The following is a 13,544-nucleotide window of genomic DNA, read 5'->3' as shown; positions in this document are numbered from 1 at the left end:
CATTGTATAAGAAGCAGTCCTCTCCTATTGTGGCTTGATTTTCAAAGGAAGTCATATTCTTTAGCTTTGTTGCATCGTTGCCACCTCTGCAGAATGAAATGTGATTCTCCTGAAGCCTAGAGCTCAGTTTTCTCCATGCTCTTGAAAGGTTGCCGAAGCTTTGCGGACTTCTCCTTTCTGATAAGAAGCAAGCCTTCAATCGTATACATCACTCCACCTGATCAGAAATGGTCCCTCTAAATTGCATGTGCCATTTAAAGTTGTATCAACTTCATCACCTTTTGAAGAAAACACAAAAAAGAGAATGAACTCAGATTTATCTAGTCTCGTTACGTTTGCCTATTTTGGGAAAAATCATCTGTATTTATTTTCTTTTTTTCACATTTTGATGAGTGTGCTTAGTCTTTTTGTATTATTTTTGTGCTTGTATGTTTTTCCTTTTGATTTTTTTTAAAAAATACAGTAGCTAGGAATGTCTTCAGTTTTAGCTTTACCTGTCAAATTTAATTTATTTGCCGTCTCGGTTTCTGTTTTTATATAGAGAGCAACTTCCTTCCAATGCTTTAAATATTTGTTAATTGCTTAAAACATTTGTGCTGGAGTTCTTGAGAACAAGGAATAAATGCATCGATAAAGGAGCAGTTAAACTGCTCTGATTGAAGTGTTTTGCTATACTGAGCAGCTTTCATATGTTACACTGGCTAAACATTCTTCTCTAACTAGGAATATTTAAACCAGGCTTGACTTCCTTCTCCTAGCGTTTAATTTTCTTAGTGCTCTGCTATAAGAGGTTTGCAATGATGCAGAATTTGGATCATGTCATATAAACAGTTGCTTCTTCAGATGTCTGGGGTAAAAAAAAAAAAAAAAGTGCTCCCAGAAATCCTCAGTAGGAACAATGGCTTGAGAAGACCTCCTTGTGCTCTCACCAAAAGAAGCATGAGAAACTTTCTCATTATGTGCAATAGTAAGCGGCCTAACACTACATGATGAGCCCATGATGGAGAATCCATGTTATAGCAATATGGTTCTCGTTCCTGTTGGTTACTGGCAATCTTGTCTTCTATGAAAGAGAAGAGAGAGGGGACCTTGGGGGAATATACAGTAGTTCAATTTCAGTCACCTAACAAAAGAAACTCCTTTCACCATTTGTACAAATAAAGATTGTGATTAATTCTCAATATTTGCCAGGCAGATGCTGTTTCAGATTTTCTTTTATGGGAAATGCCTGTGCTTTGAAGACTCAGTTTGGTGGCCTTTGCAAATCTGACCGATAGGCTTTGCATCATTTTTCAGCACTGCTGGGTCCTCATTTCCTGCAATCTTCCATTTTAATCTTTGCTGACTTACTGCTTTATGCTCTTCCTCTCTCTTCTTCCTCATCCACACCCCTTTGATGGTAGAGTTTTGTTTTAGAAACCAAGTCTGTCTCTGATAACTGTTTCTAGTGCTGTGAATTATTACTTACAAGTATCTTTAAAAAGTTTTTTGAATAGTACTTCTCTTTGTAAGTCATGTTAAAACACTTGGAATGTGCATCAAAAATCAGGTCAGTTTTAAGGGTGGAATGGGTTGTGTTCATGTCTGTAATATGGCATGTTTTGAAAGGGGTTTTTATTTGTTGGAAATTACTTCTAACCAAAAGTCCCTGTTGCTCAGGAATTTAAAAAAAAAAAGCTGCTAAATCCAACCTAATAACTGCATCTTGAGCTATCTGCATCTCTTAACGTTGTTCTCCTAATACACCTTGTCTTTCTCCTCAGTGTCCTGCTGTCGCTCTTCCTTGTGCTCTAAAACATCCAATAGAACCTGTCATGTCTTCTGCCAGTATCCAAATCATTGGTTGCATTTTGTGTTTTATTGTTCAATTGTGCTGACTGCACTAATAAATTGCTTTTTTTCCCTTGACTCCTTTATATATTATTGTATTTCATTTAGATTATATAGGATGTTGCATCTTGCATGACACATCTGCAAAACTGCTTAATTTTTTTTTTTTTTTGATTAACCTCCTCCTGCAAGTCTGCTTGGTTCCTTGTTAGTAGTCGTGCTCTTCTGCCACCATTTTTCTTCCCTAATTCCTACAACAAAGGCTTCCCAGGTGACCCACAAATGATTTCTATTTAGAGTGGGACCCGGATAGATCAGTGGCCTCCTTTCATAATTACTGATTCGATTTAGCTAGCCCCATTTTCTTGTCCTCTGTCTAAGCTTGTTGTACAAATTGGTTCTTAACTCTAAGAGAAATATGTTTGAGATACTCAGTGTCCGATTTTGCTGAATGGCTAAACTAAAAACAAGAAGAAAAAAGGGCCAAAATATCACTTGACTTAAGCTAAGCAATTGCAATAATGAAACTTGCTGGCAAGAAACAGAAGATGGCAGTTTTTGTTTGGGAATATTTTTCATTTGCATTTCCAATGTACAACTAGGAGAAAGGGGCAATCAAAGATTTGTGCCCCAGATCTGACAGAATGGAAGGGGCTTCTAGTTCAAGCTTGGCTATTGAATGCAGCACGTTGAGATTTCCTAATATATTCATTTAGATTTATATCATGCTTGTCGACTTATACAAGCATTCAAGGTGTCTTGAAATATAATTGTGATGTTATAGGAAGGAGGAAAAAAGGGCCTAGGTATATTAGCATATATTAAAAGTGGTGTGCTACAGATGCCATGAGCATAAGGCCTCTTCCATGCTACATTTGTTTCTAAAGCCTTCTTTTTGGAAATGTCCATTTAGATATGAGCCAAATTAAAATCCTATCAAATATTCTGTGCCTATTGCCAAGTCAACTGGTTTGAATTTAGTCAATGAAATATATAAACCAAACTGAGTAGTCCCACAGAGCTTCTATTTTCTTTACAGACATTACTGATAACTATAGATGGAATCAGTCTTAACTTTAATCATTAGGACTTACTATGGGAGGCCATTTCTTACTGGTTCTGCCTATTTATCTGCTGTTTTTTTATTTTGTTCTCCTTTACATTTGATACAGTCAGCTGAACTCTTTGTTTAGCCTGTCCGAATCCAACATCACAATTTTTACACAGAAGTTAAATCTCAATTTAAAATTTAAAACAATGTCTTTAGGCTATTCTTGCTGAAATGACTTGTTCTGAAAATAGTGCTTTCTAACCTGTTATGCAATAAGAACTGAATAAAAGTGTATTTATTCAACTCCAGATCATCACGGCTGGAGCTGAAATGCCAGGTCCTTGAAATCTATAAACTGAACAGTAAACATTAGGAGAAACATGTTAGGTTGTTGGTTTCCTCCTAATTTCACTTTCAGAATCTAAGCAAGGCACTCAAAAGCCTACTGAGGAGAAAAATACACTGCCCCAATTATGTTTAATATTATTTTCTAAATCCTTTCCTCATCCCAGTTTATTGTTGATAACTGCTTATATAGCCGAACCTGCTACTGTAATGTATAAATGACTGGGAAGGGGTTTCAAGGAACTAGGTGCTCCCGCAGCATATGTATATTTATGAACCCAAGATATTTAGTATAATATTAATTTTTCTGGCAGATGCATAGCAATGGCATTTTTATTCAGTTTGTTACAGTAATTTTCTAACTACAATAATATTTTCAGGTATGATGTTGCCCAGATAGAACGGTTATGTGCTTGCTTACTGGGCAAACTGGAGCATATATAGTACTATAATTAGGGAAGCACGTTTTAAATTAGGAGTGATGCACTCTGGATGTTTTGAAAATCATACCTTTAACTTCAATCATTATTGTTTATTGGCCATTTCATTTGAACTTTATGTAGTCCAAATCATCTGGAGGAGGAGAATTAAATTCTGAATTAGATTACCCTCAATTGCAAAGAGAATGCCTGCTGTTTTGGAGAGGTGATGATGATAAAATGACTATGTATTGTCATTCATTAGGACTATTGTATCTGAGTTGCAGAAACTCAGACAGCCACTAGATGGCCTTGAGGCCATCTAGTGGCTATCTGAGTTTCTGCAACTCAGATCTCCTTGAGATTGAAAACTACTCTTAGATTACTCAGATATAATTAGCCCTTCTGTTTATCGGAATGGTCAGAGATAAAATTCCCATTTATATTATTTGAACTAAAGCAATATAAGTGGAATTGCATCTTTGACCATTCTAACATCTTCAGTAGGACTTGACTTCTGCATATTTGTAAATATTCTTACTTATATAAGTGTCCATACTCTTCCCATATATTTCATTTGCCTGCACAACAAAAACAGTCAAAGGGTAGGTAATTGTTACAAGGTTACTGGTGTGTTAGCTTATATTTATACTGTAATGTATTCTTCGCCCTCTGTTGGGTATAATGTTCCTTGCACTTAATCTTTGATGTAGCCCTATTTTGTGCTCTAATCTCAAGTGCAGATTACAATGCAGATTTCCAAATTTTCTGGGCAAGCAGGGACATTTGAAATGTTAAAATTCCTAGGTAAGCAAAAAAAAAAAAAGATTTCAGTGATGTTTGTAGCTAGTGACCAAACACTTCACAGCAGATCAAATAGGTAAAGCTAAATGATAAGTAACTTGTCCAAAATTCTGAATACAAACTCCCAAGCACAAGCACTCTTTTAAAACTCTTGTTCAATTACCCACACATTTTTATTGTAGCCTAACTTTCCCCAGATCTCCAAGATGACACTCTGTTTCCTTCGTCCCAGCCAAGTTGGGTCAACCTGCAAAGCTCCCTGATTTCTTCCATTATTTTCCACAGTTTCCTCTGCTTCTTCCTCAGATTGTGTCAGTCTTTTCCTCTTTCCTTTCTGCCAGTATGACTTCTACTGCTTCATAACTGCTAGGTTACAGCTGCCTTCCATCTTTACTTTAGACGTCCCTGGCGTCACATGTAGCCTAAAGAAAATAATGAAAATAATTGTTTTCAATTCTCAAAAGCAGGAGAAGATTAAAGTGTCCCTGGGTCATGAACTTCTGTAAATACTGTTCTACTTTCCTGTGTTTAGCATCAAAATATTTTAAGGTATTTGAACAGGAATGGGATATTCAGGTATTGCTGAACTATAGCTCCCAATAGTGTAATTAACTATGAATCATGAATGGCAACGAATGCTGGGAATTGTAGTTCAATATCTGGAGAGCACAGGTTGTTCAACTCAGGTAGTGGCATGTAAAATCAAAAAGCAATGTTAAATACTGTAAACTTAAGTATATTTTCCAAGAGAGCCAGTTTGGTGTAGTGATTAAGGTACCAGCTAAAAAATGGGAAACAAGGAGTTCTAGTCTCGCATTTGGCGTGAACCAGCTGAGTGACTTTAGGCCTCTCAATTCTAGGAAGGAGGCAAGGGCAAACCACTTTTAAAATCTTGTCAAGAAAACTTCAGGGACTAATTCAGGCTGTTGCCAGGAGCAAATACTGATTTGAGAACACACAGACAAAAAAGTTCCCAAATATTGCTATCATATGTGTCCGAAGAGCAAGATCTCTCCCCAATTCGCAAGCCAAAAAAGCCAGCTTCAATTTATCTTCTCTATTGAGCTGCCCTGTACTGTACAATAATAGCTTTGTCCAATCGGACTGGCAAATAGCATTTTATTTTCCAAGGCAGGAAAACAGTGCAGGAATTGAGAACATAACTTCCCTTCTGCTCCTAGAGAGCAAAACAAGAAATACTTTTACTAGGGTCAGGCCTGGCCTGGCATACGCACTGTGGAAAGTAGGCAGATTGTACTCAGAGTATACAAGAGAGTAGTAATTGAGCCAATATCCATTGAGGCAGCTTTTCCCCAAAGCCACTAGTCTTGGCTTCAGCCAGTTCCTGATGGTTGCAATTTTTAAATTCAAAATGGCAGCTCTTCAGCTTCTCTCCCAGCAGAGGGCAGACAGGAACTTCCTTGATATTCCCAGGATAGCACACCTCAGGCCGTGCTGTCCATGGTGAGGCGCTGTTCCAAGATGGTTCACAAAAGCAGGCGACTTCCCTGGATGGGATTTCAGGTGGAATCGAAGTTCAACTCTTGCAAAATGAACAAACTGTGCTTAGGTTCCCTGACCTGATGTTCACCCAGAAATACCTTCAGTATTCTGGACTTGGAAATGGGCAGCTACTTCAAATATTTTTTTAAAAAAAATAGTAATAACTTCCCTTCTTCTGTCACATTGGAAAGTACAATTTAGTGGCAAGATTAGAAGAGTCTGCAGATTTGTCTCTAATTGTCTTTGCCTATCCCACAAGATCAGACTGGCCAGTTTGCTTTCATCCCATCAATAACTCACCCCCACAGGGGACCCATGAGGCATGCCTTCTCTGTTTATTTATTAATTTTATTTATTACATTTATTGGCCACCCATCTTACCACGGGATTATCCTTACAGCACCTCTCTCTCCACAACCCTGAGGGCATTAGGAAGGTCTTTTAAGACAGGGCTCTTCCCTCAGGATGTTATGGGCTAAGATGTTACGTGAACTCATCGAACTGGGTGTTAAGTAGAGTTTATTTGTCCCAGTATAGTGTGTGCGTGCATGCTGTGTATCGTATTTTGATATTATTAATCCTTTGTAAGACACCCAGTTGTCCAGATTTAATATCCATGAAAATAGCTTTGGGGAACCATCCAAAAAGGATCTTACAGTAGTCCATTCCAGTCCATTTAAATCAGTGGTTCTCAACCTGTGGGTCGGGACCCCATTTGGGGTCGATCGACCATTTCATGGGGGTCGCCAAGCAAGGCTGTCCGCCATTTTTTTTGTCCGCCATTTTTTTGTCCGCCATTTTTTTCCCCCTTTTCCGGTGGGTGCCTTACCTCCCTTGTGCTGGGCCAGCTGGTGGTCGGCCTGCTCCGTCTCTGCCGCTTGCCAGCTACGCCTCGGCCAGCGCAGGGGGCGGAACCACGCATGCGCGGCGCTCCCAGGCAGGGAAAGTCCTCGACTTACGACCGGTTTAGTCCTCGACTTACGACCGGTTTAGTCCTCGACTTATGACCGGTTGGGGTCGCGGCATTAAAAAGGTTGAGAACCACTGATTTAAATCCTGTTGCCAATTCCTTCAAAACTATGGTATGTTTTAGGAGATGTCATTGCTTTACCGAATTTATTTACAAAATACGGAGGGTGACATTTTCTACAAAGGGAAAGGCGCCAACAAACGAGCTCAACTCCTGATAATTCTAGATGGGCATGTCACGCCCATATTCTTAGCACGGCAAAGTTGTTTTGCTGAGATTTCTTTCCTGCTCTTTTACCTTTTGCAATTGCAGCTACCACAAAAATCAAGCTTAGGCCGTATATGGACGATAAAGCTACCCTCAAGCGCGTTTGCTTCCCGAGTCAAAAATGAAAATGCGAGGCGCAGTAAGTTGCTTTCCGTCCACGCCCTGCCTGAAGTGACATGATCTTGGTCTACGAAGCGCGTGATCCACAAGCTAGCGAGCTCCGCCAGCGCATGTCCTCCTTTGTTTCTTCCACCGGAGGCCGCCCAATCGAGCTCCTGCACACGGACTGCCTTGAAGGCCGGAGCGAGCGACTCGTTCTCTCTCCGTCCCACCACGTGTTTTTTTTTTCCCCATTGCTTTCCAGCGGGCTCCCTTTTCCAGTCGGCGATCATCAAAAGCTGGTGGGATCGCTCGCCATCAAAACGAGATCGTCGTCACGAACAGGATTCGAACCTGTGCGGGGAAACCCCATTGGATTTCGAGTCCAACGCCTTAACCACTCGGCCACCGTGACTCTCAGGCCAGGGCTGCGTGGAGCTTCAGCTAGACAGATCCATCGAGAGGCTAGATTTTTTTTTTCTAGGTTCCTTTCTAGAAAGTGGGAAAGAAAGAAGACGTCGCGGTGGAAACCCTCTTTTCGGGAAAGAGGAGAAGGCGAAAAGCTTTCCCGCCGGCCCAACTCAGCGCTCAGCTAAAAGAAAGCACCGATGCTCTTTTCTCGGCGTCTTGGCGCTCATGTACTTCTCGCCTGCATGGCTTCTCTGCCTGCCTGGCGTAGTCGCAATACGGACTCCATTTTTGAACTTCACCTCCGTTTCCAATTTGCCCTTCTAACTTTCCCCCCTCCATCTTATCCCCCACTTCCTCCAGCTAACCTGTTCTGGTCTCCTCTTTGCAGAAGACTTGAGGTTGCCCCCCCCCCCCCCCTTGGTTGAACTCTAGGAAGCGTGCATTAGTACTCAAGAAGAGCTCCTGCGCATGTACAGAGTGCCTTTCTAATCGTGGTCGTGTTAAAGGAAATGACCTGACACTGAGGTTGTCACATCTTTAGGACGTCCCCTAAAAGATTTCCCATCTCTTCTTACCAGGTCAAGGGAAATCCCGGATTTTTGCAGTTGAGCCGAAAGAGATGCAGATAAGCAATAAAGGGGGACGTGATCGTTTGGTGCTAAAACATTTCTGTAAAAAATGTGATGTTTTCTACACAAAACCCGACCATCCCTGCCCGCAGGCTTCCAGTGTGAAAAGGAAGGGAAGGCTCGTGAAAACCAACAGATCTGGGCGCCAAGTCTCACTAAGCCGACTTGACACAAGCGTTTTACACAACTCGATTGCGTCGCGCCGAAGGAGATCTTTTGGAATCGCAGCCGAGACAGGCGGCAGGCTTTCCTGGGATTGTCACGTCTCAGGCGATCGCCAACGGCCGATAACGGATATGGCACAAGAAGGAGAAGAAGGCGATTTCCAATCCAGTTCTTTTAAGATAACCTAAATGCTTGGATGATCATCTTCCTCCTCATCAGTCATTTCCTTAATCGGTATTTCTTTCTTGAGCTAGTTAGCTAATTAGCCACAGCTAATTATTTATTTATTTATTTATTATTTAAATTTATATACCGCCCTATCTCCCTTACGGGACTCAGGGCGGTGAACAGGCAATAATAAAAAACAATAAATGTTGAATAAAATTGAATATTGAATTAGCTGGGGTGTCTTTCCTCCCGCTCTACAACGGAGCATCGGGAAGAAAGCAAGGATGGTAGAAATGTAGGTGCCACCGATTAAAGTTTAAATTTAACGAAACCGTCATGATTTAGCCCCCTGCCTGCACAGATACCGCTGTAGAATGAAAAGCACACAGAACAAAAGGCGTTCTTTTTATTATTCAGCTACGGGCTGGAAGGCCGTTCTTTCAGCGAAAGGCATTTCCCGCCTTCCGCTCCGGGTTAAGATCACCTTGGGCCAGTAGGAGGCCAGCCGACCTGGGCTACCCTCAGCGGTCAGGCTTTCTCTTCCTTTTCGCCGGCAGGGGCCGCTGCTTTTCGGGATCGGAAGGCAGAGCACTCGCGCGGCCGGCAGAGGGCGCAGCGAGGCGCTGGCGACCGCGGTGGCGGCGCGCAGCTAGAGAGCGGCGCGGCCCAGGCCGGCGGCGCTGGGAAAATGGCGGTGCGGAAGAAGGACGGCGGCCCCAACGTCAAGTACTACGAGGCCTCGGACACCGTTAGTCAGTTCGACAGCACGCGGGTCTGGCTGGGCAAGAACTACAAGAAGGTACCGGCCTGGCCAGGCCTGGGCCTGCCGGTGCTCCTCCCCGCCGTTTAGGCGACACCTTCTGGAAGCTCCCGGGGGAGGGAAAGGGCGCTTCTCTTCCTCCCATTCCGCTTCCCCCCTCCCGTCGCAGAAGCCACCCCGCTCGCCATCCTTCTGCTCCCAGGCCGAGATGCCCCGCAGATACCCACCGCCTCTCCTTTCCTTTTTTTTTTTTTTTTTCCTCCTTCTCCCCAGCAAGATGGGCCCCTTCGGGGGGAGAGGAGGCGGGGTGGGTGGTGATGGCATTGCCAAATTGGGAAGGAGGAATGCGGACCTGAAGAGAGGCGAGATTTCCCTCCCCGTAGAGGTAGATGGTGGGATTTCCTCTTGACCCCACCCCAATTCCCGGAGGGTCCTTTAAAACCGCGGCCCCTCGTCTTCAAAATTCCCCTTTTCGCTCCACCTTGCTGCTCGTCCCGCTTTCCTCAGCCAAAATCAGCCATCGGTCGATTGAATCGACTCGGTCCCGATAGAATAGCAGATCCTCCTCCCTTCTTGCAATTCTGTCTGGTGGTTTCAGTTCCAGACTGGTTGAATTAAGAGAACTCCCTCTTTGACCTTTTAGCATCTGGCTGCTTCCACCTGCTGCCCTATTGTCCTCTGGATGCTACCCCTTCCTTTCCATTGAAACTTTTCCTTCCGTGACATTTCAGCTTCTTATAAGCAACCCATAAATTGACAACGGCTTCTTTCCTAATTATAATAAGGGTGGCCTTTGGCCTGCAAAAGCTTACAGGTTGTGGAGCATCTTTCTTTTGGAGGTGGATGGGCTGTGCTTGTTCTTATTTTTCCAGGAGAAATTCTTTAATCCTCCCTTTATCTCCTCCAAATATTTAGCTTTGCTTTTGTTTATTTCTTTAAATGGATTCTTGTGCGCCAGATTTGGCAGTGCTTTGCTTACAGTTTTACATCTGGGCCCCATTCTTGCGAGAGAATTCTGGTCAGGAAGACAACCAGAATTACTGCTTTTGTTCTTTCATGCTATTTGCATGTTCAGTTAGTTGCTTCTTTCACATTTTCTTTTCAATCTCTAGTCAGGTGAAAGGAGCTATAAGCCAAAACACCAGTATTAGAATCCATGGTATTTATTTTATAGACATATACACATATGTACACACGCATATCCAAATATTTATGTCCATAAACAGTATAGAAGGGGCAACTCTTGAGTCATGTTATTAAGTTAGATAAGAGGATATTCTATATCCTCATGGCTCTTCTGTTTGGGGACTACAGCCTTTCTGCAAGCAACACAGAACCATGGTTCTCAGGCTTTTACCTTCAAGAGAAAGAGAGTGGCTGAATCCTCAGGCAACACTTTTTAGAGTGACAGCTTGTGTCCTGACAGTTCACCATTTTCCTAAATCATATCTCTTGACCATTTCCGTTCCCATTTGTATCCTACACTATTATTACTAAAAATTAGTAACAGGCAGTCCAACAATTGGATGCTAATATTTTTGCTAAGTAAATTCTATTTAGGCATTTTCCTTGTCAATGTACACACATTCCCGTTTCTGGCCAAATCAACAGTTGAGTGACATTTGTGCATATCCATATTCTACTAATGAAGGAAAGTTGCAGATCCTTGATCTTTGTTAAGGATAATGCAATAGTGCACTATTATATAACAGTGCAATATAATTGCTGTAAGCAGTTACTTTAAAAACTTATCATGTTTCCTTAGAACAAATTTTTTTAAACATTTATAGTCCAGTGTACACTTGAACAGAATAAATATATTTGAACATGGATGAAATTCTACATAAAGATATACAGAATTAGTTTTGGTCTATTTATATTCAACAACTGTTTTCTTTCCACTTCTCCCAAATTAAAATTATGTCCTTTTTCTTTGAAGAGGAAAAGTAAATTCCTCATGCATCTCATTTTCCCTAACTAACATACTTCCTTAAAAACCAGTAGGATAATAGACAAGCCACTAAGAAGCAGAATTTTAAGCAGGAGGAATATAATAGGCAATTTATTAGCATTTGCAATGTCTCCACACTGTGCTAATCAGTCCTAATCTATTGGTATTCTAACATCAGGAGAAGCTGTTCCCACTACCAAACCAGAAGAGAAAAACTTCTTTTCCTGTGACTCCCAGATTTTGCATCAGAGTCCCCCAATCTCTGGAGAATACATTTATACAATTAATATGTAATTGAGGATATATGAAGAATCGCAAAAGGAGACCATGTATATACTTTTATATGATACTGGATTCTGTTTTTTCATGTCTAGAAAAGATTTGTAAGAATTGATATGTGAAAGAAATCCCGTTTTATCTATTGAGAAATGAAATGAGCATTGAGTAACATGAACTAGTTTACATCAATGTCAGTAGCATAATAATGGCTTTTTAAAAAAATGCTGTATCCCACATAATCTAATATAAAATTAGTTTATAGTAAAGTTGGGGGATACACTATCCACATTGTAAAATTCTGGCCAGTTTAAATTAAATAAAAAATGTGATCAATAAGATAGGGGTTTTTCATTTTTATTTTTATTTTGCTAGCAATACTCATGTTGGTAACCAATATCCACAGTTCTATTGATAACTTTAAACATTGTAATGGTCCCGTTAAGATTTCTTAGAAAGTATACTAAATGTACTATGACTGCAAATTCTAAAAAGAAAAATTCTGGTGCTTTGTATGTAGAACTAGATCTCTCAAGGAGTACTGTTTCTTCCCAATTTTTAATCCTAGCACAGTGATGGCGAACCTTTTAGAGACTGAGTGCCCAAACTGCAACCCAAAACCCACTTATGCATCGTCGAGTGCCGGGTGGGTGTGGCCCATTGGGTGGGCGTGGCCCATTGGCTGGGTGCGGCTGCGGTGGTAACGGCAGACTGGGTGGGACTAAAAAGTTCAATCAATTCCAACTTTGCAAGATCTTTTTTTCCCCTGCGAGAAGTTGAAATTGATTGATTGATTGAACCTTTTTTTTTTTTTGCACACAGCGGCAAAGGCCTAAAGCGAAAAGGTTTTATAAAACCGAGCTAAAGGCCTAGGACTGGGGCGACGGTGCGCGTGCCCACAGAGAGGGCTCTGAGTGCGCACCCGTGCCATAGGTTCGCCACCACTGTCCTAGCAGGTGAAATGGGATCGAGTTTTAATGTTTTCCTGTATTATCCGGAGTTTCCTTTTCTCTATTTCCTTTCTTTTTTAAGGTAAAGAAAAAAGCTCTAATCTCATTTTAGATTGGGACTTAACTCCCTATTAGTTGTTTCCAACCAAAATTGAAGGTGGTTGCTTTCTTGGTACTGCTTGGTTGTGACTTAAAAGAGAAACTACTAAGAAGACTTGGTTTGGATTTACCTAAAGTCTCAATCCTTTCCCCCCCCCTCACAGTACATTCAAGCAGAACCCCCTACCAATAAATCATTATCCAACCTAGTGGTACAGCTGCTGCAGTTCCAAGAGGAGGTATTTGGGAAGCATGTCAGCAATGCACCGCTCACAAAGTTGCCAGTAAGTGCCAACATTTTCTTAATTTTTGAGAAAACAATATTCAGTAATTTAGAAGATAATACTCAGAAGAGCAGTAATCCCTTGGGTAGCCTAATAATGTAAGACTTGAGTAATCCATTAGAATCTTCAAAATAGAAGACCTTTATGTAAAAACCTTCCCGCAGATAGGAAATAAGTATGTTGGGGGGGGGCATACCAAACATTTTTATCTAATGCTATAAAGTTGTTTATGTAAGGAAAACAACACCAGCCAAAATTTTACTTGTAATTTGAAATGGCACTGACCAAAAGTCTAGGGTTACATTCGGTATAATTTATGGAACAGCTCGTAGCATCGTGGGGATTGCCAATACAAACCATGTATTTTAATGGTAGTTCTTTGTGGAATAGCATAGTGCATCCTTCTAAGGCAAGCATAATATGTATCTTCTAATTCAATCATGTTGCTCTTAAGAGAAAAATACACTATTAATTATTGTGTTCACGTGCAGAACAGAACTGTTTTATATTTTGATCAAGGTTGACAGATTTTTGATGCTAAAAAATTCTGCTGTACTTTCATA

At 41.2% G+C, this 13,544-nt stretch overlaps 1 protein-coding gene and 1 non-coding gene across 2 annotated transcripts in view; one reads left to right on the top strand and one right to left on the bottom strand.

Annotated features, from left to right (window-relative positions):
- Window positions 1–7,621: 7,621 nt before the first annotated feature.
- Window positions 7,622–7,703, bottom strand: TRNAS-CGA. Its single transcript has one exon. It is a non-coding gene; the product is annotated as a tRNA-Ser (tRNA).
- Window positions 7,704–9,319: 1,616 nt separating this feature from the next.
- Window positions 9,320–13,544, top strand: part of SMARCC2 (SWI/SNF related, matrix associated, actin dependent regulator of chromatin subfamily c member 2) — a 32,764-nt gene continuing 28,539 nt past the window's right edge. The window contains exons 1-2 of the mRNA XM_015822914.2: window positions 9,320–9,460; window positions 12,862–12,981. Of these exons, the coding sequence (XP_015678400.1) occupies window positions 9,350–9,460; window positions 12,862–12,981 (231 nt within the window). The 5' untranslated portion in view covers window positions 9,320–9,349. The remainder of the gene's footprint in view (window positions 9,461–12,861; window positions 12,982–13,544) is intronic.

The sequence above is a fragment of the Protobothrops mucrosquamatus genome, unplaced genomic scaffold (genome assembly GCF_001527695.2).
Source record: "Protobothrops mucrosquamatus isolate PMUCROS unplaced genomic scaffold, P.Mucros_1.0 scaffold1725, whole genome shotgun sequence".
In the NCBI taxonomy this organism is placed as follows: domain Eukaryota; kingdom Metazoa; phylum Chordata; class Lepidosauria; order Squamata; family Viperidae; genus Protobothrops; species Protobothrops mucrosquamatus.
This window is presented reverse-complemented; position numbering and strand designations above follow the sequence as displayed.